Source organism: Microtus pennsylvanicus, chromosome 12 (genome assembly GCF_037038515.1).
Source record: "Microtus pennsylvanicus isolate mMicPen1 chromosome 12, mMicPen1.hap1, whole genome shotgun sequence".
NCBI classification, from domain to species: Eukaryota; Metazoa; Chordata; class Mammalia; order Rodentia; family Cricetidae; genus Microtus; species Microtus pennsylvanicus.
The window spans coordinates 15008452-15034963 of NC_134590.1; the positions used below are offsets into that span (position 1 = coordinate 15008452).

General features: G+C 36.7%; 1 protein-coding gene across 4 annotated transcripts in view; it reads left to right on the forward strand.

The window, feature by feature from the left end:
* Window positions 1-26512, forward strand: part of Ankrd17 (ankyrin repeat domain 17) — a 151995-nt gene that overhangs the window by 50611 nt on the left and 74872 nt on the right. For all 4 annotated transcript variants that reach the window (XM_075944322.1, XM_075944323.1, XM_075944324.1 and 1 more), the window contains exons 2-8: window positions 11573-11726; window positions 15611-15767; window positions 17054-17201; window positions 17417-17564; window positions 20011-20244; window positions 23687-23781; window positions 25767-26004. In XM_075944322.1, coding sequence (XP_075800437.1) covers window positions 11573-11726; window positions 15611-15767; window positions 17054-17201; window positions 17417-17564; window positions 20011-20244; window positions 23687-23781; window positions 25767-26004 — 1174 coding nt within the window. The remainder of the gene's footprint in view (window positions 1-11572; window positions 11727-15610; window positions 15768-17053; window positions 17202-17416; window positions 17565-20010; window positions 20245-23686; window positions 23782-25766; window positions 26005-26512) is intronic.

Sequence of the window (26512 nt, forward strand, 5' to 3'; positions counted from 1 at the left end):
GAATGCAAATAGAGGAAGAAGCAGTCCGCACATGAAGAAAACAAAGTCAGCACTGCTGTGGAATTTAAATTTCCCTTTCTCTTTTACCACTGCCAGTCTGTTTGTTTTATATAGAGTTAGGTGTGTTATGTTTACTGTTGTGTGTGTGCTTCTTGTCTACGATTGTTTATAGGAGCTTGGCAGTTTTCTCAAGTATTTTCTCCTTTTGTAAATAAGGTGCCCTGTTTTTTAAATATGATAATGCTCTGCTCTTTTAGTAGCAACTTTTTCTTGAATACCATCCATTTCTTTGAAGCCTTCCCAATTTCTTCATCCTGTTTTATAGTAATAATATCAATAATACATCTTGATTTGTAATTTAAAAGTTTTAAATCTGACATTTAAAGCTCTAATGTTTTCTTTTTTCCTTTTTTAATTTATTATTTTATTTTTCCATTCAAAAATTTCCACTTCCTCCCCTCTACCCATTTCCCTCCCACTCCCCCACTCATCCTCCTTCCTTCCCCTTCCTGCTTGAGAGAGGACTGGGAACCCTGTTCTGTGGGAAGTCCAAGGCCCTCCCCACTACATCCAGGAGCTCAGTCCATTGCTCTGATGTGGGTCTCTGTCTCTATCTCCAGCCGACGCCGACAAAGATTCTATGATGATATTCGAGATAATCAACAGTGTGATAGTGGGGCAAGGACAGTTCAGGCACCCTCTCCTCTGCTGCCCAAGGACCTAGCTGGGGACATCCCTGTGGACACCTGGGATCCCCTCTCTAATATTTTCTTTAAGGAAAAAAATATGGTCAAATCCTGTAGGAAATAATATCCTTTCTTAGATTTTTATTCCCTCTATTGTTAATTAGTGGACTTTTTCTTTTAAAAATTTCAAGTAGGATATCATGCTATGAATATTTAATACCCCATTTTTTTTTCTGCACCAAGAACATTACCTCCTATATATAAATTACAAAACCATCCCTTTGAAATCTGTAGTAGGAGCTGTGGGCCTCTTCCCACAGCCCGGCTAGCTTAAGCCCCAAAATAACAACACGGAAACTGTATTCTTTTAAACACTGCCTGACCCATTATATCTAGCCTCTTCTAGGCTAATTCTCACGTATTAATTTAGCCCATTTCTAATAATCTGTGTAGCTCCGCTAGGTGCGCTTACCAGGAAATATTCAGCATGTCTGACCTGGCGGCTTGCTTCATCGCCTCTGGCTCTGAGAGGGGAGCATGGCGTTTGAGCTCACTTCCTCTTCCTCCCAGCATTCTGTTCTGCTTACTCCACCCACCTATGTTCTAACCTATCAGGGCCAAGCAGTTTCTTTATTGATTAACCAGTGAAATCAACAGATTGATATATGACACTCCCACATCAGAAATCTGTTGTTTCTTTTTCTTTTTTCCTAATGTATGGTCAGATTTTTTTTTTAATTTTAAAAACTCCATTTTTCTACCACTTATTTTGCTTTATTATAATTTTATTTCTGAATCCTCTTGTCATTGCATATTCATTTTCTTAGACAGGTATATGGAAATCTTCTCACTTAGGTTGATTTTTATTTTTAAATGTGTGCATACTTTTGGAGGGTTTGTTGTATGTTTATGACTGAACCACTCTGGATGTGCCCTCTCTCACCCAGAATTACAAAATATTCTTTGTATTTATTGTTTTTGGCCTTATTCTATTTTCTTAATAATACTAGTAACCTTTGGTTGTGGTTGCTCTATTTTCAGTTCATTTTCTTTAAACATTTTTAATTATTTTAAAGTGTATATGTGTGTGTGTGCACATGCGCACATGCACACGTCTTTGTATGCATGTGTCCATGGGTGCAGGTGCTGGCAGAGGCATTGGATTCCTTAGACCTGCAGTTACAGGCAGTAGTAAACCACCAAGTGTGGAAGCTGGGATCTGAATTCTATTCCTCTGGAAGAGCAATTTATAGTCTTAACTGCTGAACAATTCTCTCCAACTCCTTTGTGACTTTAAGTATTAATTAGCTGTCTATTTCAACAGAAACATATAACTGAGTTTTTACTTTATTATTTCTTTAAAAACTTCCTAATATTGCCCCAGTTGAGTGGGGGTGGGGGTGAGGAAGGTTGTCTTTAAGGTTATGGTAAAAACATTTTATTACTTTTCTTTTTCTTCTTTTCTTTCTTCTCTTTTACTGAGTATAATATTTTTCTTCTCATTTTGATTCTCCTTTTGTTTTCTTTTTCCTTCTCATTATTCCATTTCTTATGTCAGCATTAAATTGAGTCAGCCAGTAGTTGCAAAATACGGTACTTTTTCTCTAGAATATAAGCTTATGATACTGTTTTGCTTTGTTCTTGACTTATATTCTTTTAAATCAGAAATTCTAGAGATGTTTGCACGATTGCACTCTTCTAACTTGAAGGATTGTTTGTTTAATAATAAGTCTTGTTTTGTGTTCTGTCAAAAAGGCTGTGTTCTGTCCCTGTTCTGTAGTATATTCTTACATAGTAGATTTTAGTAAATGTGTAACATATAACATAGTTTTGAATGTAAAAATATAGGACTAATGTAGTAATTTTTACCCTTACTTTTGAAATCTAAATTTATTTCAGACATGTTCACTTTTATTTTTCTAACTTCTATCTCAATAGCATGAGTCATACTAATCATTAACTTCTAATTTTTTTGAAACTTCTTTTAAAAAAAATTGTGTGTGTGGGGGGGTATGAGTGTGTGTGTAAGTGTGGGTGCCTATGGAAGCCATTCCAGATTTTCTGGAGTTGGGAACTGCTGACGTGTGGTGTGGGGAGCCACCCTGCGTCCTCTGAAGAGCTGTCTGTGTTTTTAATTTGTCAGCCACATCTGTAGCTAGCTATCTGACTGTTTCTCAGGGCTTGTTTGTTGTTGTTTTGTTTTGTTTTGTTTTTATGAGATACGTTTGGGCTGAGAGTAATGGCGTTAACAAGTTCTCTGAATGTCAAGACTCACATTATACACAGGGACCATGAATCCACAACTGCTTTCAGAAATCCAATCCACATAGACATACATACATACATATCCCGAAGTGTTTGAGATGTAAGGGTGAGCTATGTCTATGTCGCAGACGAATTTGGTTTTCACAGTGACAGACTGCTGGGTGAGCCTTCCCTTCCCAGAACTTTGTAGTAGCCCTTAATCTTACATCAGTGATGGGAACTGCTCCAGTCTTGTTTTTTACAGCATGTACTTAAGTTGAGTCTCTTCCCTGGTCTGTGTCCACAGTTTGGGAAGGTTGAGAGTTGGGCAGAAGTTCTGGCTCGTTAGTGGTCATGCCTCATAGCAACTTTCCCAGAGTAACGAGGATGATACGTTTTGAAATTGATCTTGAGGCGACAGGTACCCCCAGGCATTCCCCATATTCTCAGGTGCTTGTGGTGTGTACCCTTGGCTTCTGCAGCCGTGGCTTATGAGACCCTGAGTTTCTGAGTCTTCCTCTGGATGGCATGCTGTCTGTGTCTCTGTTCACTCTCATGGGTGTGAGGTGTATGGGACGGTAGTGTTCCGTCATGTATGTGGAAGTCAGAAGACAACTTTATGGAGTAGTTTTCTCTTACCTTTATGTGGGTTCTGGGGTTGAATTCAGATTGTCAGGCTTCTGCAGGCTGAGTGATACATTCTTGGCCCATTGAATTTATAAGACGAGGTGTTTTGTTGCTAATTTTGTCTTTGTAGAATAAGAAAAAAATCTTTTGTTATATTAGCTTAAAAATAATTAACTTGATTAACAATTGTAGTATTTTACTGAAGTCTTACTCATAGTTTGGGGCCATGTATAATTGTAAACTTTTATTTGCAGTAAGTCTGCTTTATTGTGTTGAGGGAACGGGGAAGTGCAAATAATCCTTTATTTTTCTGGATTTGAGACAGAAGCAGTTAGTATAAAACATGAATTTATTCAGGGGTTTATGGTCTAGCTCAGTGGTCAAACACTTGTGTTGTCCTTAGCAATCGGCCATTGTGATGACATCATCATGGATTCACATTCCTTCCTTAAATTTTATAACTACCATTTCACGCTGATTTTCAGCATCTTTTATTTGCAAAGGACGTTTTCTTAATTATATATTCTATCAATATTTGGAAACATTTTGTTTTAAATTATGTTTATTTACCCTGTCGTTTGAATATCACTAAATAGGGAGTCTGAACTTAGGGAATACAGTTCATGATCACAGCTTCAAATAAATGGAGCCTTTATGTTTTATAGGTCTTATATAAATAGTTGTTAGAGGTTTTAGTTATATAAATTCACCATTTTTTTCCATTGAAATCATCAAGCTGATTATAAGAATCAGATACTGATACTAAAAGTGAGATTCATAAAAATACAAAAAAACCATCAGTGGGGAATAAGTGTGACTTGAGTTTTCATTGCAGAGATCTTATTGTAGAGGATATATAGAATCATTTGTTGTTCTATAGGACATTTGTAGCTGGGTATGGCAACAATGCAGAGGAGCTAGAGGCAGGATCATCATCCTTAGCCAGATAGAGGTCTAGACCAACCTGGGATATACAAGACCCACAAAACAAACCAAAGGAAGGAAAGTTTGAAGTGGCCCTTTTAGTCACAACTTAAGTTTGGTTTCAGGTCCAGGTGTTTGCCCTGGTAAATAGCAGGATAGTGTACAGAAGAGCAAAACACCAATGATTGGTCGGTGCAATGGCAAGAGGAATGCAGAATATTGAATTCCAGAGAGTCCCATTTTAAAAATGGCTATCCTTATAGTCTGAGCTTCCTGTCTGGCCTAACCGCACATCATTCTGTATTTCCTATATTGAAATAAATTCTCAATAGGTCTCATCTCTGAAGTTACATTTATCCAAAAGAACTCTTTGCAGGGCTCTTAGTTGTGTTTCTAAAACACTTTGCCTAAATGAAGTCTTTGAGTAAGTTTTATAAATGGTGAAACTTTCAGAGCTGTCCTAAATCACCTTGTTCTTTAAGCATATGCTTATAGAGAATTGTCTTCTTCCTTTGTATGATCACTGTCTTCCTGTTTAGTGTTCTCATTTTCATATATATATATATATTTGATAGCTTCTTTGCTTTTAACATTGTATATTCATGAAAGGCAATGAGCATATTAAATCGTTTCTGTGTTTCGGTTGCAAATAGCTAGCTTGCTGCTTTGCACACAAAGTATAAAGATGTTTCTTTAGTGGAGTTGGTATATATGACGGCCAATTAACATACACCGTCTGCTCATCCTTTGGCTTTAGCTATGAGGTTAATGAGTATATTTGAGTAAAGTGTTAAATTATATTTCTGATGTTCATAGCTAGTCCACATCATTTTATAACTTCCATTTACCGCTTAACTTTCTGTTGAGTATAGAACAATTTAACAGTATTAGTTCTGGTATAGACATCTATTTGGATTTTACCATTGTAAGAAAAGTTTGTTTTTTTATTTAACCATCTCTATTATATTTGTTTTACATTGGGGAGGTTGTGATAAAATTATTTTACTTTGTAATATAAGCATTACTGAATGTAGATGATATTTGCTTTAAAAATAAACAGAGCAAAACTGAATTAGGCTTCAGCGGAGCCACATGAAAACAAAAGCTTAATAAACACAAAAAGAGTCCAGTCCAAAAACTGCTTTGTATATGTATGTATATGTATGTAGCTTTATTTCAGCATTGCTCAGGATTTTCTAGAGCCGGAGATGTGGTTTATTTGGTGGAGTACTTCCCTTGCATGCATAAACCTCTTGATGTGATCCTTAGTGTTGCATCTAAGTTCAAGATCACCTTTGGCTGCATAGGGAGTTTGAGGCCATGCAAAAATACACGAGACTATCTCAGAAAAGCAAAATGTATTTTTTTTTTACATAGCCAAAGTAATGCCTTTATATTTCCAGATACTCAGTACATAGTCCTATTTCTTCTCGTGTCTCAAATGCCCGCTTTCCCAAGCTGGCTTGCTTAAGCCAGGTTTCAGATAGAATCTGTATTATGATTTATTGTTGCTCAAGCCTTGTTAACTTAGAAAAGTTCTTTGATCTTTGCTCCATTCTGCTTAATGGGAGAATGGTTTTACTTACTGGTTTTGTAAATTGTTATGCCTTTTGGATTTATATGTTTCCTTCTATTTAATTCAGAGGTTCTCAACTTTCTCACTGGTGAATTTTTGTTTTTTTGTTTTGTTTTTTGTTTTTGTTTGTTTGTTTTTAGAGGGCATGTGCATTGAGAAGGGAGCTTTTCTTTACTCTCCCAGGGAGACATTAGACGGTGTCTGGGTATGTTCTTGGTTGTCAAATGAGAAGGGTTACTCCTGGCGTCATGTGAGTAAAGGCTTTCATCCAGAATGCCTCTAGTGCCTGGGTTGAGAAAAAAGGGTCATCCTGTTTGCCTTATGACTATTTTCAAAACTGAGTTATTTCTAAATGTTTTATCAGATTATTATTTATTGGAATGGGGTAGTGTTGAGAACACCTCCTAGGAAGGCTGGTGAGGTGATTAAAGGCGTTTGCTGCCAATCCTGATGATCTGAGTTTGAACCCAGGAACCTACATGATGAAAAGAGACAACTGTCCCCTATAAGTTGTCCTCCAACCTCTACACATGCCCTGTGACATGTGGGTAGCCAAAGACAAGTGAATAAAACAGTACTTCACAGGAAATGCCTCACCGTTTATGTTGTATTGGGGAACAGAAGTGTTTGATTGTACTACTTTTAGTCATTAGTAGTGAATTTACTTAGGAATCTTGATTTCTAAAGAAAAGAAAGTTAGAGTTTGTAGAGTTTCTTATTCCTCTAGCATTGAATTTTTTGTACACAGCATTGAATGAGTGGGCCTTGGGTTACCTGGTCCTCTCTGTACTGCATATTTAGAAACCTCCCGTTTAATTAAGGATTTTTGTGTGTTTCTTAATTGTAGACCCGAGAATTTTACTTTAAGGTTCTTAAATTTCTTTTCCAGTTTTCTCTCTTTAGAATGGTCAAGAATTTAATAAAGGGAAAATCACTCTTCTTATTTTGTCCAATTCCAAGTCATCAGCCTTGGGTATATGTACATATGAGCAAAGCTAAATGGTCTCAGTAGTACATGTTTGCATGTCTAAGTGTATATATGGGTGTACATGTAACAGAATAATTAAAGATGAGATCATGAGTTTTGGCAGATGGACACTGGAGGAGTTGAAGACTGGACAGGGAGATGGGAGTGATGCAGATACAGTGCTCATGTATGACGTTTTCAAAAAAATTAATAAACAAGAATATGGATACATAATCATTTTTATAGAATACCCACTTCTAATAACGCATCCTTTAAGTGTAACTTAGTTATTATACTCAAAGATTCATAAACTTTGATACTTTTTAGGGGTAAACTACTAACAGCATTTAGAATATGAAAAGGAGGTATATATGCATAATCTAGTTTGAAATTGTAAAAGGCTATTTTGCATATTTATAAAATTAAATTACATCATTTTATCTCCATTTACTGGGAATAGAACACAAAATCTTCTTGAAAAAATATTGAATGTTTCTTTCTACCGCTCTCAGTGTTGAAGCCAGGACTTGGTGCATGCTGTGTAAGCGGTACACCATAGGGCTACACATACAGCCTCCAGATGGGGGAAAAGGGTAATGGTGTAAAAGGAGAATTTTCTTTGCTTTTTCTCTAATTGCGTGTAGCCCTTTACATCACCACTACCCTACATTATATCATTTTCTTTTACTTGTATTATTGGCCATTCTTACAGTCATTAAAAATAATCAAGTTTCTGAGTACTAAGATTGGTTTTTATACATTGATGTATAAATACAGTAGTAAATAATTTTGAATACAAGTTGTCTATAATGTGTGATTAATCAACAAAAAGAGCATTTTTGTTCCCTTCCCCATAGAAGATTTTATAATTAGCTTTCTTTTCCCCAGATATACCCTAAACCTTTTAGAATCCAAAAGGGAACAATCTTAGGGTCATCTGGTAGTTTTGTGTGTGAGTAAGAGGAGATAGGTACAGGTCCCACAGTGAGCCTATGGAGGCCAGAGGACAACTATGTTGTTCCCAGAGATTGAGCTCAGGGCCTTAAGCTTGGCTTTCACATGATGAGCCATCTCATCAACCCAGATTTCCAAGTCTTTGAAGTTTTCCTCCTCCAAAATGTTTTGTTTTGTCCAAAAATATTTGTTGGTTGTATGTGTAAGTTAAACAAAGTTTATTTTCTAAGAGCATAGAAGCTGTATGTGAACACATATACCATACATGCAATAAATTACTGATATAGAGGTGGGGAATGTGTCATGATGAACATCTTGTGGTCAGGGGACAGCTTGTTGGAGTTTCTTCTCTCCTCCCAACATACAGGGTTTTGGTAATGGAACTCCAGTCTGTAGGCGTGGCTGCAAATGCCTTTACTTAGCATCTCATAGGCCTTGCACTGCTATTTTTTTTCTCAAGTATATTTATTCTAGTAAATTTAGACTAACTAGGCTTAGTAATAATACATTGTAACATAAACCTCCTCCAGGCAACTTCCTGCCTCTGGTCTTGTCCATCAGACTGGAATTGTATCTTCCAGTGCCACATTGTATTTTCCTCTCTCATCCTAAACAGAATAGTTATTTTGGCCAAAATTCTTCTTTTCTTCTTTGACTACTTTTTTGAGAGATTTGGCACCTGTCATTTTTGCCATTGAATTGGATCTTTTTACTTTCTAAAGGTAGCTTAACATATTTAGTTATTTATGTATTCATTTCACTTGCTCATATTGATATATTTTAACTTCTTTCATTTAAGTTGTTATAGGTGTTTCAGCAGATACTATTTTGTCATTCTTTGGGCACACCTTTTCTTCAGAAACAATCATCTTTTTGGACGATGTTTCAGAATGCAAAGATGCTTTGAATCATGCCACACCCAAAAGTGCACTTCATTAAGTAGAAGTTATGCTTTACTTTATGCTAAACTTCCTTCAACTCTAGCACTTATTTAGACTGTTATGCGTTAGCATACTGTTGGTGCTGCCTTTAAGAATGAAATTGTAATCTTAGCCCTCAGTAGGCAGAGGTAGGTGGATCTCTTGTGAATTTGAGGCCGCCTGTCTACAGAGGGAGCTTCAGGACAGCCATGGCTACACAGAGAAACCTTATTTTAAAGACAATCAAAAAAAGAAAAAAAGAAATTGTATAACCGTGGTATCTTAACATTTGTTTGAATTTAAAATCTTTAGAATTTAATTTCAGAGTGTTCTGTCTTCATTGTCTTTGAAATATTAGAAGTGTCATCTATGGGCTGTTGAGATAGATGGTTCTAGCAGATGAAGATGCTTGCTACCAATCCAGTGTCCCGAGTTTGATCCTTGGGATCCATAAGCTGGAAGGAGAAATGAACTGAAACTTTTCTGTCGATCACTCATGCGTGGTGTGATAAACTTCTGCATGTGAAAACAAAAATAAAGCATAATTTAATACTGTGTGTTGATTAAAAATGGCAGTGGTAAACTGGGTGTGGTAGTGCAAACAGAGGTAGGTGGATCTCTGAGTTCAAGGACAGCCTAGTCTACACTAGGTAGCCTGGACTACAAATACAATGAGACCTTATCTCTGAAAGGAATGGGGGGTGGGAAAATGACTCAGTGGTTAAGTGAGCCCCCATTCCCTTGTTCCTGCAGATGACTTAAGTTCTATTCCAAGCACCCTTATCAGGCTGTTTAAGGCTGCCTGTAATTACAGCACAAAGGGGTCTGATGCCTTAGACCTCCAAGAGTACCAGCACTCAGGCCCATATACCAGAGACAGCCATTTTAAAGTGGTGACTTTTGAAGGTGGAAAAAATGTCACTGTCATTGTTAAAATACTTTTCTAATTCACTGCTTTTCTTATTTTGGTGTTTTTAGATACTAGACTTGAGCATGTTGTGCTTTATATTATCTATTTGTGTGTGTGTTAATTTATATTTTATGGCGTGTGTGTTCTTTATGTGTATGAATGTTTTGCCTATGTCTATGGACCACCTTGTATGCCTGATGCCTGCAGAGGTTAGGAGATGTCAGATCCCCCAAGAACTGTGTTTGTAAGCAACTTTGTGGACACTGGGAATCAAACTCAGGTTCTCTGAAGAGCACCTAGTGTACTTAACCTACTAAGCTATCTCTCTAGCTCCCCATTACTTCAGTTTTTTAATGTAGGTTTTGTATTGCCATGTAGAAAGAAGCACCTTAAGATTTTTGCTGGGTGTGGTCTTGTCTGCCTAGGTTCCCATTACTTCTCAGTATGATATCTTGAGTCCAGACTGAGCAGCATAACCAAACTCTCAAATCAACAACAAAATGAGGTATAGTGGGTGTATTTCTTTCTCCTTAAATTTGTTTCATTTCACCCTGGTTTAATTATAGTGAGTTTATCTAAACATACATTCTGTAAACTTTCGGGGTCTGGGATATCATTTTAAGTATCAGGAGGTCAAAATTATTGTCCTCATAACACTAAAATGTTATTTGTTGTTTCTAATGTGTTGACATTTTCATTGGTAGTATAAAAATAGTAGTGTTAATGTTTTTGTTCTGAAGATTGTAGCACCAAAGTAAACAAGTGTTGTTTATTGCTGTATATTTGTAGTTAAAAAAGAAAATACTTCAGATCTCACTTTTCACTAATTTTTTAAAGGTTCATTATCTTTTGAAATTATAGGTTTGTGTCTATATATGTGGATATGTGCACATGAGTATGGTTTTGTAGGTGTTTGTAAATCCTCCAGCTTAGGCACTGGGAGCTAAACTTGGAGTCTCAGCAAGAACAGTATATGGTTTTAACTGCTGAGTTACCTCTCCAACTCTCTTTTCACCGATTTTTGAGATCTAAGAACATTTAGCTGTTTATTTTTATGACATGCTGCTTTTTGCTACAGAGTACAACTGGCAAAATAAAAAGTGCTTATTAAACTTGGAGTTTTTAATTTTTTTTTATTTTTTTTTGGTTTTTTTGAGACAGGGTTTCTCTGTAGCTTTGGTACCTGTTCTGGAACTAGCTCTGTACACCAGGCTGGCCTCGAACTCACAGCAATCTGCCTGCCTCTGCCTCCCAAGTGCTGGGATTAAAGGTGTGAGCCACCACCGCCTGGCAAACTTGGAGTTTTGAAAACATCTTTAAGAGTGATTAAAGTGAACCACCCATTTTAATTGACAGTTTTTATTGTAATGAAAAAGTTAAAATTTAAAGCATAAAGTATAATTTTAAAATTCGAAGTGCAAAGGCTACGGAAAGTCAAGTGTTTAAAATGACTACCTAAAGAGTTGGTACAGGGAAGTATCCAGGATTTATGTTCATAAGCTCAGGCCTATCTTATGCACACATTAAAGAATGCATATGATTTCAGTAAATAAAATGATTGCATTTGAATAATGAGTTCTTAATACCTTCAACTTTTAATTTTCTTTAGTTTAAACAATGGGCTTTGGGTGTTTGAATTTATTTAGTGTTGCTATCGTACTTATCATTGGTAGTTATATTAAATGTAATTTCCCCCCTCTGGATCTTAATTTGTTTTTGTCCTCCCCTTCTTTCCTTACTTCTTTTTCTGTATTTGTTTTCCAGGTTGAGTCTTTCATTTTGGACCAGGATGATTTGGAGAATCCAATGCTGGAAACAGCTTCCAAGTTGCTCTTATCAGGCACTGCTGATGGTGCAGACCTCAGGACAGTAGATCCAGAGACCCAGGCTAGACTGGAAGCTTTACTAGAAGCTGCAGGTATGTCTTGTGCTCTTGATAGTCATGTCTTCCTTGTTATCTGTACACATCTATTGCTACTATAAATGTATGCTTCTTTATTTGTTAGAAAAAACACATCAGGTTAAGAGTCTCTGAAAAATAGTTTAATTGCAGTGCTGCTGAGTGAATTTATTGCTAATGAATGAATGTTTGATATGTTTAATACCTAATACACATGAAACTAGGTTATATATTAATGGAATATTACAGCCCAAGAGGCTTGCAGTAGCCCAGTCCTTTTCTATCCTAGCACCAGTGGTTTAGTACTTAGTTGCAGTTTGCAGCAACTTTTTGATAGGAATTGATTGCATTGAAATCGCCAGTGTATAATACAAACTGTCTTTTGAACATGAATAAGCATCAGTACATGGATAATCTCATGTCACTTTTATTCTTTTCTACTCTTTTGACATCCCCATGTCTTTGAATGTAGATATAGATTTCATCATAGCCTTTCTGATTTCCATACGTATTCAAGGATTCCCTTAAAAATGCAGCCAAAAAGTCAGTCAAAGGAAAAAAAAATTGTAGAAATTTACTGTTAATGACTAAATATCCTGTCTGTGTTCAGAATTGATCAGTTCTTTCATAATGTCTAGGTTTTGCAACTATTGAGCCATCCTTCTGGCCCTAGAATATCATTCTCAACAAAGATGTGTAAAATGTGCGAGGTTTTTGTTTGTTTGCTTTGTTTTTAAAGTTTTGCTTTGTTTTTCCTCATTTGCTTCTGAAGGGAAAAATCCCCTGAGCTCTCATGTGAAAATGTCTTGCTGTGTTGGTGATTAATAGTTTATGCATTGAAGTTTAGTTTAAAAAATAATTTTCTACAGATTTTGAAATTACTGACCTGTTTTCTTCTGCCATTGGATGTTTCAGTTGAAGTTTGATACTGCAGCTGTAATTATTTTCCTTTTCTGCACTACTAGGTCCTAGTCTTTTCCAGAACCTGATGGCATTTGAAAATTATTTTATTCCCTTGGGTTGTCTTTTCATATTATGAAGTTGTCTTTTATTTTCGTGATCCCTGATTTCTGTTTATGGCCAGTAGCAATGACATAAAAAGTTTATTCAAAAAGTGTACACATCTCTTTTGCCAACTGATATATTTCAGTGTGACTTATTTGCTGGTTTCCTATTGCATTGTATCAATTTTTATACAGCAGCAAGAAACAATACTCAATACCTAGTAATTTGTGGATCAGACACTAGAACATAGTGTGGCTGAATTACCTGTCTGCTATTTCGGAAGGTTTACTTCTAATCTTGTTGCTGCTGGGAGAAGAAATCTGTTCCTTGCTGTTGTACCTCTGACAGCTTCATCTTTTTTGTGGGCACTCAATTGGGTCTCTTCCTCATTTCACATTCCTTGATGCACAGCTCCTTTCCATCTGTAAGCCAGTAAGGGCACATAGAAACCTTTTTCTTCATTTCCCTATCTTTATTATCTCCAGGCAAAGAATTCTCACTGCTTTTCATGAAATTCTGATCAGTCAGGATCCAGCAGGATAATCTGTTTGATAGATACCATGTCACTTTATGATGGCAGTAAATTTTATCGTGTGTGTAGTCTTAAGAGTTTCATAAAATAGGGTCTGTAGAAATGGAGTCACTTGTTGCTCTAGAAAATTACCAGGGTTTAGTTCCTGCACCTAAGTTGTGACTCACAGCCACTGTTGACTTCTGACCCATTTTCTGACTTCTTGTAATCATGCATTCGCTCAATTCACGTGCCTTGTAGTCAAACACTTAGACACATGAAAATAAATAAATCAACCAAAGAATAATAGAGGATGATTATTTCAGTAGTTTTCCTACCTGTAATTGCACATAGAACTTTTCACTTTTTTGGAATTACCTACATATTGGGATTTCTTGACAGACATGTCCACAAGTTTTAGTCTTCTGAATAACAAGCCTGGCTGCCGACACTCTGTTGCTTGGGAGTAGAAAGGAGGCTAAGGATTGAGTTCGCAGCATGGGGGCAGCGTGGGGGTGCTCACCTTTTCACCATTCATTGCTCCTCCTCTCTGCCTCCCCCATCCTTGTTGCCTAATTGAGGTCCTGTCCAGTTTGATTTTGGAGAATATATGGAGACTTGTATCTAACTGATTAGGTCTAGTTAGTGTCCTATTTTCATGACCAAAACCTTACACTTGTTTCTGAATCTCTAATTCTTTAGTTTATGATCACCTTGCTTCTCTTTGATGGCTGTGTTTCTACTTAGTGTATTCTACTTACCTTCCCTTAGATTTACAGTACCTTAGATTTAAAGATGTATTTTAGTTTTATTAAGGATGGAATTCCTATTGTGTTCTGCTTAGTTTTATTAAGTTCTAAGAGGATAGGGAGAAAAAATGATTTACCCTTATCTTTAAAAATCATACCTAGATGTTGTAATGTGTTCTCTATGTTAAGTGTTGTGTTCAACTGATTAAATGTGTGAAGCTGGAAAGAATAATCTGGCTACACTATTCTCTTTCTAGTTTTGGTTATTGCTGCTCCACATAAGACCACCATAATCTACCAGTAGTTAATTTTTTTATTAATATTTTTGTTGCATCCTGGTTATCCACTAAAATTACCTTTGTGGGCATGCGTGGTAGTACAGTCCCAGCAGTCTCTAGCATTCGAGTGGCTGAGGCCAAGCTGCAAAGTAAACATCCAGGTCTGAAAACCAAAAGAACAGAACTTAGGATCTATGGGAAGTTCAATTTTGAGTAATGATCATTTCCTGCTAGTTTGTTTGGTCTTTCCTGCTTGCTCTTTGAGATTCTGGCTAGAATTTGTTATAGAGTTGGTAATAGCTTGAGAAATTAATTGTGGCTAATTCTCATTTGGAAATCCATGAAATTGATTTCAATTGTGCCACAATAGATTTCCAATCACAGTTTGACTTTTAACATTAATGATACCAGCATATCTTTGGACTTGAGATACTAAATGTGTATGTGTGTGTTTGCACATGAGTTCAAGGATAGAGGTCAGAAGAGGATATCATCCCCGAGAGCTGGAATTACAGGTGTTTGTGAAGTGCCTGATGTGGGTACAAAATCCTGTCCTGGAAAAGCAGCAAGTGCTCTTAATCACTGAGCCGTCTTTCCATGCTCACAGCACCTAGGTTTTTAGTAAGCGTCTCGGGTGATGTAGATTGGTAATTTGAAATAAAATAACAATGACAAGCTTGCTTTCTTAAGAATATCTGGAAAAGTAACAATTATGTTTATTCAGATGTTGACTATTTTTACTTTTGTATTTCTTTCGTTATCCTAAATAATTTTAGATGATTCTGAGTATATGTGGTAAGTATCTGTAGTAAGTTTTTAGGAGGTAGCTATATGTTGGTTTTTTTTTAATGCAGTCTCTATTATTTCTTCCATTTTCTTGAAGTAAAAATAGGCATTTACCAAAAAATAGAGTGATATTGCCGGCACTTGTGGCATCAGTGAGTCAAAAATTCCTTTTCTAGAATTTTTTTTCTGTTTTGCTGTATATTGACTTAATTTTTGCAAGTTTTTCTGCATGTGGTGGAAAAAGTGACTAATTCATGACTCAGTGCTTACAGCTCAACAACCTCTGAACATAGGTTCTTTTCTCCAAGACATGACAGTTGTCTCAGAGACTTCTGTCTGTCCCAGCATAGGCTAAAGACCCACATCTGACCCTAGTGTGTCAGATCATGTGTCCAGGAACTAAAGCATGGATAAGCTTTTTAGGTTCAAGGAAAGTTGTTTACCAATGATTATAGCCAGATATGTCCATTATAGTATATGAAGATTATCTTAACGTGCAGGATTTTAGTAACCTGAGTTTTGCTTTGTTTTTCTTTTGTGTATTTCCACATTGGTGTGAAAATAATATAATAGGAATAGGCAAGTTATCCACGGCTGATGGTAAAGCCTTTGCAGACCCTGAAGTGCTCCGGAGGTTGACATCGTCTGTCAGCTGTGCGTTGGATGAAGCTGCTGCTGCACTTACGCGAATGAGAGCTGAAAGCACAGCAAATGCAGGGCAGTCGGACAAGTGAGTGCTTTTGTGATCTGTTTAAAAATGATTTTTCTGAGAAGGAAAGTATTTAATATTTATCCAGCATTTTTTGTGCTTGATGCTATAGCCACAATCTCTCATAATAAAAGAACTTTTTAAGTTGTAATTTTCTTAGTGCCAGTTATATAAGCAAACTAGAAGATGAATAGCTCAATCAAACTCAAAGTGAAGTGAACACTACTGTCTTGTGACCAGTACTGACAGCCATTGGGTACAGGAGTGGTAGCTCCTTGTCCAGACAGCTCGCTGCTCTTCTCCAAGGCACCATAATGGGTGCTGACACCTCCACACAAGGGACGTGGAGACACACAGAAACATACGCATTAAAAACTTAAAACTTAGAAAAAAAACCTTTGTTGCTTCTCTTATGTATTTAGAGAAGTAAATGCTATTGTATCAGTTGTCTCTTTTTCAGTTCATGTGTATAGTTTAGAAGGCGAGGTTTTTGTTTTCTGAAATTTTAAAATATAACTCTTGTTTCCAATGAATGTTAGGCCAAGAGACTTTTATTTTTTGTCTGTCAGTTTCTTGTATGCCTGGTTTTAGTATTAGTAAGGATTCAACATATTATAAGTAATATTTTAATGCTTTCTAGTGCTGTGTAATGAACAATATATTTCATACATAAAGCCTGGAGTGGGAACAGAGCATCTGAAGAAGTGTCATTACTATGTTAGAAATTTCAGTTCTTACCAACTTCTTTTTTCTACCTCTTATTGAACATAAGCTATGTGGGGAGGTGGTCCAGTGGGTAAGGTTCTTGCTGAGTAAGGGTGAGGATGTGAGCATGAGACAGGAAGTGGAGATGAGGAATCTCAGGTCAAGGGCCCTCTCCCGACTTTTAGCTGTAAACAACACTTTGTCTCTACAAGTAGAAGGGGAAGACTGACACCCGAGGTGAGTGGATGAGTGAATATTTTCCCAGGTACTCAGTTATTAACATTACATGCTACCATTTTGTGTCTGATATTCTTTTACTTGGTGGAAAAACTCAGTAGGCTTTCATAATTTGTAGATATCTTACCCATTTTATACTTTATTAATGTCATAAAATTTCTAGCAGTTGAACAAAAACTTAGTATATTGTGTTTGTTTAAATTTTTATGTTATATGATTTCACTTTTTACCGTGAATTAGACTGTACATCACTGAACACATTTTAGAATACTGATTAATTTTAATTTAGAATGACATAAAAATACTTATATAATGCAGATTTTTTTATATCATCCCCTGAGATGATGCTGTTCTTCTTGTCATAGCCGCAGTTTGGCAGAGGCCTGTTCAGAAGGAGATGTGAATGCTGTGCGGAAATTACTCATTGAAGGTCGAAGTGTAAATGAACACACCGAGGAAGGGGAGAGCCTCCTTTGTTTAGCTTGTTCTGCTGGATACTATGAGCTTGCACAGGTCTGTATTAGGAAAATAAGCCTTTAAAAGAGGCCTGTCATTTATTAGAAAAGCAAACTGTTTTTCCTGTTAAGCTAATTACAGCACAGTCTTGTTGCATACAGCTTGTAGGTTTTGATTCTTAGGGATCTTATGAATAGGCAGGCATTATAGAAATATTAAACTTTCAGGATACCTTCTTAATATAACTTGTATAAACTTTTTTCTTTGTCAAGGTTTTGTTGGCAATGCATGCAAATGTGGAAGACAGGGGAATCAAAGGAGACATTACACCTTTAATGGCTGCTGCTAATGGAGGACATGTCAAAATCGTGAAGTTGCTGCTAGCTCATAAAGCTGATGTCAATGCCCAGTCTTCAACAGGTCATGAATACTTCTTTTTCAGTTTCATTAGCTAGTAGCATCCCTTTTAATAATTGTATCTCATGAAAGTATTTTTAAGTGTAGTTGATTATTTTTATTCTTGACTTTTTGTTCTTTGCAGGCCTGCCACCCAGCTTCCAAAAAACACATACAGAGGCTTATTATATGAATGCCTGGCCTTAGCTTGGCTTGTTTCTAACCAGGTTTTCTTAAGTTATATCATCTACTTTTGCCTCTGGCCTTTTATGTTTCCCTGTTTCTGTATACCTTTCTTTACTTCTTACAACGTGGCTGGTTGTGTAGCTCCAGGCTCCCCCCACCTTTTCTGGCTCCTCTGTCTCCTTTCCCAGATACCTCCTATTTATTCTTTCTGCCTGCCATCCCTGCCTATCCTTTCTCTGCTCAGCTATGGGCCAAGCAGCTCTTCATTAGACCAATCATGTGTTTTAGATAGGCAAAGTAACACAGCTTCACAGAGTTAAACAAATGCAACATAAGAGAATGCAACACATCTTTTCATCATTAAAATCAATGTTCCACAGCATGAACAAATGTTGCACATCTTAAAATAATATTTCACAACACTTACATGCTACATTTTTGCCTAAGTCTCTTTGAGGTTTAAAATAATATTGAAAGAAATGTGTCCTGTTGGGTTTATTAGACACTCTTAGCTTCTTTTAAAGTATATTAAGCACTCAGTTCGAAAGATTGCTCTGTAGGTGTGGAGAAGTATGGCCTATCCTTCTCAAACTCTGGCTTCCTTTTCACTATTAATGCAAGCTGTGGGAGAGTAGGACGGGCAGCAGGGATTAGACCGTGACCCTCTAGTTTGCTAAATTGCTGCTCAGGGAAAAGAATTATGAAAACATGGGCAATGGGCAATTACTTTAGCCTAAACTAATTTCTTTTTCTAAGGTAGGGTCAAAACTGGGTCTAGTGTTGTATGAAATTGTATTTTGTGAGTTTTTTTCAGCTTAAAATCAAATTTAGTTGTGTTTTTAAAAGAAGTTTATAATTTTATTTCCATTTACCAAGTTGGGCTATCTTTCTTTCTCTTTTTGATGGGAAGTTATTAATCACTAAGAAGGGATCCTTATGCCCATCGTCTTGGTTAATACCTGCAATTCTTGCATGGGGGAGGCTGAGTCAGTCTTGCTATATATTGAGGTCAGCTAGAACTACATAATATGTTCCAAAACCAAAACAGTGAATCTTTTAAAAATATTTGAGATGTCTGTTGACATTTATTACAAATAATACCTTATGAAACAGTTTTTGTATAAAAGTTAACTTTAACTTTTGTCTCATTTGAGAAAGAAAAGGTTTCAGGAAGAAATTGCACAGCTCATTTACAGTTCTCCAAAGGTTTTTTTTTAATTAAAGTATAAATACTTTACTTCCATGATCCCTGATTCCTGTCTTCCCTTCATTGCCTCTCTTTTCCCTTCCAAACCCCCTGATGTCCCTCCATTTTATGTTGTCCCCCCACCTTGTTACTCCCTCTCAAATTGACAGCCTCTTTTACTATTTATTGTTAAATATATGCGCATGAATATATAAATATGGCCTATTGAGTTCTTTTAGTGTGGGTTGTGTGTATGTGATTTTAGGGCTGATCCCTTGTTAGATAATTAAGGGACTCATCTCTGGGAAATGCTGAATCTTCACATATTAGCAGTCAAGTAGTTGCTTTGTCTAGGGCTGGGACTCCAAGAGATTTCTTCTTTTTGATACATCTGTGGTGAAACTTCCCTGTCAAATCTTAATTCTCCAGTCTTGATAAGCGTGTCTTGTTTTTCTGACATGTAATCTGACATGTATTTGGTTTTGTTGTTTGTCATTACAAGGGATCGACCCCAGAATCTTTAACATGCTAGGCAAGCGTCTCCCAAATGAGCTAAGTTCCTAGATAGACCTTTTACTTTGTATTTGAAGTCAGGCTCTTATGGAGATATCTAGATTCTCCTTAGATTCATTCTGTAGCACAGGATAGTCTTGAATTTCTCATCCTTTTGCTTTAGCCTTCTAATAGTTGAAATTATAGCCCATACCACTAGGCATATTACAATACTGTTTTTAAGTAGAACGGGAGGACAGGAAGTTTTATTTCAGAAAGAGAAAGTACAATTAAATAATGCAATTATATGTGTCTAAGTATTTATTATGGGTGCAGTTTTTTATTTCAGCCTTGTAAATGTAAATTTGATATTTTTAAACCTTTTACATTTATTTTCATTCATGTGTGTGCATGCACATATGTGCCATGGTGCACGTGGGGAAATCAAAGGATGTCTTGCTTCATCTGGGTCCTGGGGATCAGACTCAGGTTGTCTGGGTTGGTGGTATGTCCATTTATGCATCTCACTGGGCTGAGATGCACAGCATTTGTGTTTGTGTGTATGTGAGTGATGCTCATGTCTTCATTGTTTTCTTACCTAAACAGGCAACACAGCCCTTACTTACGCTTGTGCCGGAGGCTATGTAGATGTTGTAAAGGTGCTCTTGGAATCCGGTGCTAGTATTGAGGACCATAACGAAAATGGTCATACTCCTCTTATGGAAGCTGGAAGTGCTGGACACGTGGAAGTAGCCAGATTGCTGCTAGAAAATGGAGCTGGCATCAATACGCATTCCAATGAATTTAAAGAGAGTGCCCTTACTTTAGCTTGTTATAAAGGTATAGTATAAATCTTTTTAAATAAAATGATGAAATTGAGATCAATTTTTTTAATCCTATATAACTTGTTAAATGTTTTATTTTAGATATGGTGGAAAGAAGAACAAGATCAAAGGTGGATTATTTTATCCCCAAACAATTCAGGCACATAAATTTAGTGCAGGGCACAGTGAAGTTTGAAAACTTCTTGTTAAAATTGATATTTATTGAGCTCTACATTTTTCTCTGCTTCCCTCTCTGCCTCTCTTCTCCCCCCATGACCCTCCCCCCCCTTCCCAGGTCCTCATGCTCCCAATTTACTCAGGAGATCTTGTCTTTTTCTACTTTCTACTTCCCATGTAGATTAGATCTATGTAAGTCTTTCTTAGTGTCCTCATTGTTGTCTAAGTTCTCTGAAATTGTGGTGTGTAGGCTGGCTTTCTTTGCTTTATGTTTACAAACCACCTATGAGTGAGTACATGTGATAATTGTATTTCTGTGTCTGGGCTACCTCACTCAAATTAATGTTTTCTAGCTTCATCCATTTTCCTGCAATATTCAAGCTGTCATTATTTCTTTCTGTCATGCAGTACTCTGTTGTGTAAATGTACCACATTTCCATTCTTGGACTGAGGGGCATTTAGGTTGTTTCCAGGTTCTGGCTATAACGAACAACACTGCTATGAACATTTAGATCAGTTTTAAGTTAACAATAAAACATAATAGTATATATATAGTGTTGTTAACTGTAAGTATTTTATAAATTAATTAATAAGCCATGTGTGGTGGCACACACTTCTACTCTCAGCACTCGGGAGGCAGAGGTGCATGGGTCTTTGCGAGTTTGAGGCCAGCCTGGTCTACAAAGTGAGTTCCAGGACAGCCAGTGCTGTTTCACAGAGAAATCCTGCTTGAAAAATCAAACCACAACAAAACAAAAAACTTAATACTGTATCATCTCAACATTATAAATGTTGTCAATGAAATTGACAGTCTTATCAGATGAAGCTGATAATTTTAATATTACACTTCATGATGGTTTTGCATATTGGAAATTGTTTAACTTGTGCAAGAAGATACTTGATAATTAAATGCTTACCAGCCTGAAAATGTTACTAATAGGCTTATCAAATTTTTTTTTTGTTTTTGTTTCTTGAGACCGGGTTTCTCTATGTAACATCCCTGGTTATCCTTAATCTCATTTTGTAGACCAGGGTGGTCTCGAACTCAGAAAGATCTGCCTCCTAAGTGCTGGTATTAAAGGCATACACCACCATGCTCAGCTCAGAATATGAATTCTTAGGTTGGCCAGATTTGCCCACATACATATAATCAATATTAAAGATTTTTAGGAACTTAAAACTGCATAAACTTGTAAGTGAATGCCTACTTAAAGTTTCCGCCCCCGTCTTTTTTTCCTCAGCCTAGTCCTTTCCTTGTCATTGCTTTGTTTTACTGTTTGAGTGGCCAAGATTTTGTATTGGCTTTAGAATTGATTTTCTTTAAAGTATGAGAGAGTAGCTTAGATGTATAAATGCCTAAAATTTAAGTTATTCAATTTTGAGTGTTTGATGTTAGCAGATTTTCACGTAGAGAACACAGTTGAAATCAGTTATTTTCCTACTCCTGTTTGGTAATTAGGCACATGGGCTGGTCTTTACTAAGGATTAGAGGATTTAAGCTTTGGGAAGGTTTTATTGGATGGCCTTATACACTTTTTACAAACATCTTTGAACCCAAAATTGGTTCTATTGCATTACTTTTCCCAGCTTGCCAGAGATCCTTGTGATGAGACTACACATGACAACGCTGTCCTGTCTCCCTTTGTGGATAGCCTCTTCTGCTTTCTACAAATGTCTCTAAGGTTGGGTGTGTAAGCTTTAATTAGAAGCTAGTTAGAAAATTATGTTAGTGGAGTACATCTTGAATATTAGAGGGAACTGTGAACTCTGTTTCTTGTGGGGTTTCCTGGAAGTTCGTTTGACAGCACTGTAGAAAGGGCCTAGAAGTCAGGCAGACTGAGCATTGATGTAGTTACTTGGAATGGAAATAACAGGGAAAAGGGAGACGGATAGTCAGCTAGCCAAGGGTAGTAGATGGTGTACTCACTAAATACTGTTTTACCTCTTCATCTAGGACTATACTATATTTTTCCTTCTGGTCTAATTCCAGTTGATTAGAAATTGATTGTAATTATTTTATATTGCTATCTTATATGGTATCCAAAGTCCTACTTAAGGTGTAATTGCTCTCCTACTTTTTAGTCACTTCTTGAATTGAAACATAAAACTCATTTGAAATTGTGTGTTTCTATTGTGTTGTATCTCCAAGTAAAGGATGCATATAAATTAAATGATGTTTTAAGAATATTTTCATGTATGTGTATTTACAATTCCTTCTGAAAAGTTTGTGTGTTGATTATTGTCATTTAAAGCATTTGAACTCATAGATTAAACAACCTAATTTTTTTTTTTTTTTTTTTGGTTTTTCGAGACAGGGTTTCTCTGTGGCTTTGGAGCCTGTCCTGGAGCTAGCTTTGTAGACCAGGCTGGTCTCGAACTCACAGAGATCCGCCTGCCTCTGTCTCCTGAGTGCTGGGATTAAAGGCGTGCGCCACCATCACCCAGCTCCTAAATGATTTTCATCCCAGGGTACTATGTCTTGAAAAATAAATGGGGGTTGGGGGAGAACGATGAGATGGCTGCTTTTGCAGAGGACCTGAGTTCAGTTTGCAAACTCCAGCTCCAGGGTTATTTGATAGCCTTTTGGGTCTCCATGGGCACTGCCTGCCCTCACATGGAAAGACACATAATTAAAAATAGCAAAAATCTAAAAAAAAAACAAGTATAGTGTGCTGAATAAGGTTCATAAAGAATTACACAATAAGTACTTGTTTACCTGCACCTGTTATTTTTAACAAAATCTCAGTTGTTCCATTTTACCCATAAAGCCTCATTCTTTATTGCAGCCAGATGCTGGGGCAAAAGCCCTCAAGCTCAGAGAGTCAGAGGAAGCACCCAACTGGTTTTTCTCTTACCCTGGTGTCCTAGAAGCCTCTCCCTTTTCTACAGTGTCAACTGATCTCTTCCAACTCAGTGTCCATCCCCCCCTTCTGCTTTCTGTGTGTCTATCTATCCCCCTGACTTCCTTTTTCTATGTTTTTTTTCTTAATAATTCTATGTTCACTTCCTGTCAACTGGTTGCTTGTTCTAACTCTTGACTTGTGGTTGACTATTTAATTAATCCTGTTTACAATATTGAGGTAGAAAGCTCTTGGATTAAAGGTATGTGCAAGGGCTGAACCATACCACGAGTTGAAACAGGTTTTTCCAATAAATAATGCAGTTGTGGGGTTCACATTGATCAGATATTCTGCAACATGCACCAAAAATTATATATCACTTTGATTTTAAAAGCAGTTTTTTAAAAAAAGTGTAAATAATCCATTATATTTTTGATTTAGGACATCTAGAGATGGTGCGATTTCTGTTGGAAGCAGGCGCTGATCAAGAGCATAAAACAGATGAAATGCACACTGCTCTAATGGAGGCTTGCATGGTAAGATCGCTGAATGCATATACAAAGTCTGTTTTCATACTTTATAATAGTGAACCTTTCCTTTGATGTAAAAGCTGTTTTTATTGTGGGACAGGATCTCAGCTGAACTATTATTTTTCAGTTGCACTTGGTGATCACATATAATCCCAACATTTAGGAGGCTGAAATAGGAAGATTGCTTTTACTTTGAGGCAAGATTATGTTGTGATTACTGGCTCAACCATGTTTACATAGCAAGACCTTGTCAAGATATAAGTAGCTGCCAGACAAGATGATGCATGACTTTAATCTCAGCACTAGGGAGGCAGAGACTGGATCTCTGTGAGTTTGAGGATGGCCAGGCTATATAGAGAAACTCTGTCTCCAAAAATCAATCTCTCTCTCTCTCTCTCTCTCTCTCTCTCTCTCTCTCTCTCTCTCTCTCTCTCTCTCTCTCTCTCTCGCGCGTGCGCGCGCCACACACACACACAGCAGGTAAGAGCTCTTGCTGTGCTTGGTCCTGTGTGGATAATTGCATGCACATGGCACACTTAAAACAGAAAAAGCACTCATATGTACACATAACACACAAACATCTTTGAAAGCAAAATATAAAAAAAGAATTGTATTTTAGTGTTTGTTTTTGAAAATGAATTATATTAATATCCTTGAACTTTTTGTATTTTAATTTATAATTTATAGTCTACTTAAAGGGGGTTATCTGGGAAAAAGCTGTTGGAGATATATGAGAAATGGTAGATGATCATCATTTATACTTGTATTATACATTCTAATATACATTGTATACTTGAATTATACATTGCTTTCTGTATCGTCAGCCCTGTGTTGTTTTAGTAAAATTTCTCTTCTGAGCATGTGTATATTTCTTGGAAATTTTTGAGTTCCTTGTCTATAAAATTAGAGGATTAAATGAAATCCTAGAACACCAATAACATTGTTCAGCAGTCTCTCTGATAATGGAAATTAATTCACTGTTGCTATCTTGTCCAATGAAAACACCCTGTATGTAGATAGATAAATTAAGGACGAATATACAATAGATCTAATTCATATGCACTAGAAATGTTATAAATAAATACAAATTGCTGGGCATGAAGATATAAGCCTGTAATCCCAGTACTCAGTCTCAATAAATAAAAGATAGATAGATTATGATACTCGGTTTCAATAAATAATAGATGGGTGGATGGATAGTTGGATGGATGGACAGATAGGCTGGTAAATAATAGATATAAATAAAAGATGTATGATTAGAGGCCAGGCACTTAGGTAGTCTAACTAAAAAGCTGTAGCTCTTAATTGGACTTATGGTTTGGCTTACTGGGGAAGCATTTCAAAACTGCAAAAATAGCAGTGCAACCCTGAAAATAAGATGTTCAGAGAAAGGTGCAATGTGTGTGAGGAAGTGTATGAAAGGTTAAAAGAAACTGTTCGTTGAAAGAAAAACAGCATGGAGATTCTTTAGTGGTTGCTAGGAATAAGATAAATTCCCTTCTTCTGGGGCTTACATGACCAATAAAAAACACCATTATCTACTTTTGTTCCTTTCACACATGATTCTTTTTCTCCAGTGTTTCCAAACTTTTCCTATTAAATCAAGTTTGCTCACTCTTTAGACCTTACGAAAATTTTTCTTTCTCTCTACCTGAGCTTTGCCACTTGCCATTTAAATGTCCTCATTGTTCTGCTGATTCTCTGTGCCTTAGGTTTGTCTCTTCATTTCCCTCCATTTCTCTTTTGGTGGCTGATAAGCTTCTTGATTAGAGACACCAATTTTCTCTATTTGCTTTAAATCCTCAAGCTTCTGTAGGATGAAGAGTACAGGCATCACATAGCATGTGTTTACCAAACTCACCTGTAGATTTAGTCTTTTGAATAAAGGTCAGCAGATGTCATCATATGGTAATTAGGAAGTCTTTTTTAGTTGTTATTTATTTCAAGTTTCATAAGGTGCTGATTTAATTTTTTTCATTGCTTGTGAATAGGATGGCCATGTTGAAGTAGCTCGGTTGCTCCTGGACAGTGGTGCTCAAGTGAACATGCCAGCTGATTCATTTGAGTCACCATTGACTTTAGCTGCCTGTGGTGGACATGTGGAACTTGCAGCCTTACTTATTGAAAGAGGAGCTAGCCTGGAAGAGGTCAATGATGAAGGATATACACCTTTGATGGAAGCAGCCCGTGAGGGACATGAAGAAATGGTGGCGTTACTTCTCGGCCAAGGTAAGCACTTGTAGTATATACTAAACCAGAAATCAGTACGTCACAAGTCTTAATGTTAAGGCTGAATTTCAGCACATTGCTCCTAACTATATTTACAGTGAGCTGTTGCTCCCAAATTTCTACGTTGTCTACTTTAAAATAGCTAAGTAAAATTTTCTTCAATGTAGAATTTTGAAAGTCATGTGCTGTGAGAAAGTAAAACAGCAAACAAACAAAATCAAGGTTCATGTCGACATTTTTCTTAAGGGAATATGAGTACCATGATTCTCCAAACCTAATATAGGAGGAAATTCTTTGTAGTATGAACCACTTACTGTAATGGAACAACATCAGAAGCACTGCTGTGAAATGTTTGATCAAAGTATGCAGCAGGCCAAGTGGGGACTCCACGTTTGTAATCAGTCCTTAGGAGGCTGAGCTCAGCCAGTGCTACATATGGATACTCTGAGGAAAAACAACAGAACACTTCCTTGAAACTAACAAAGCTAGGTGCCTGTACATCAGAAAC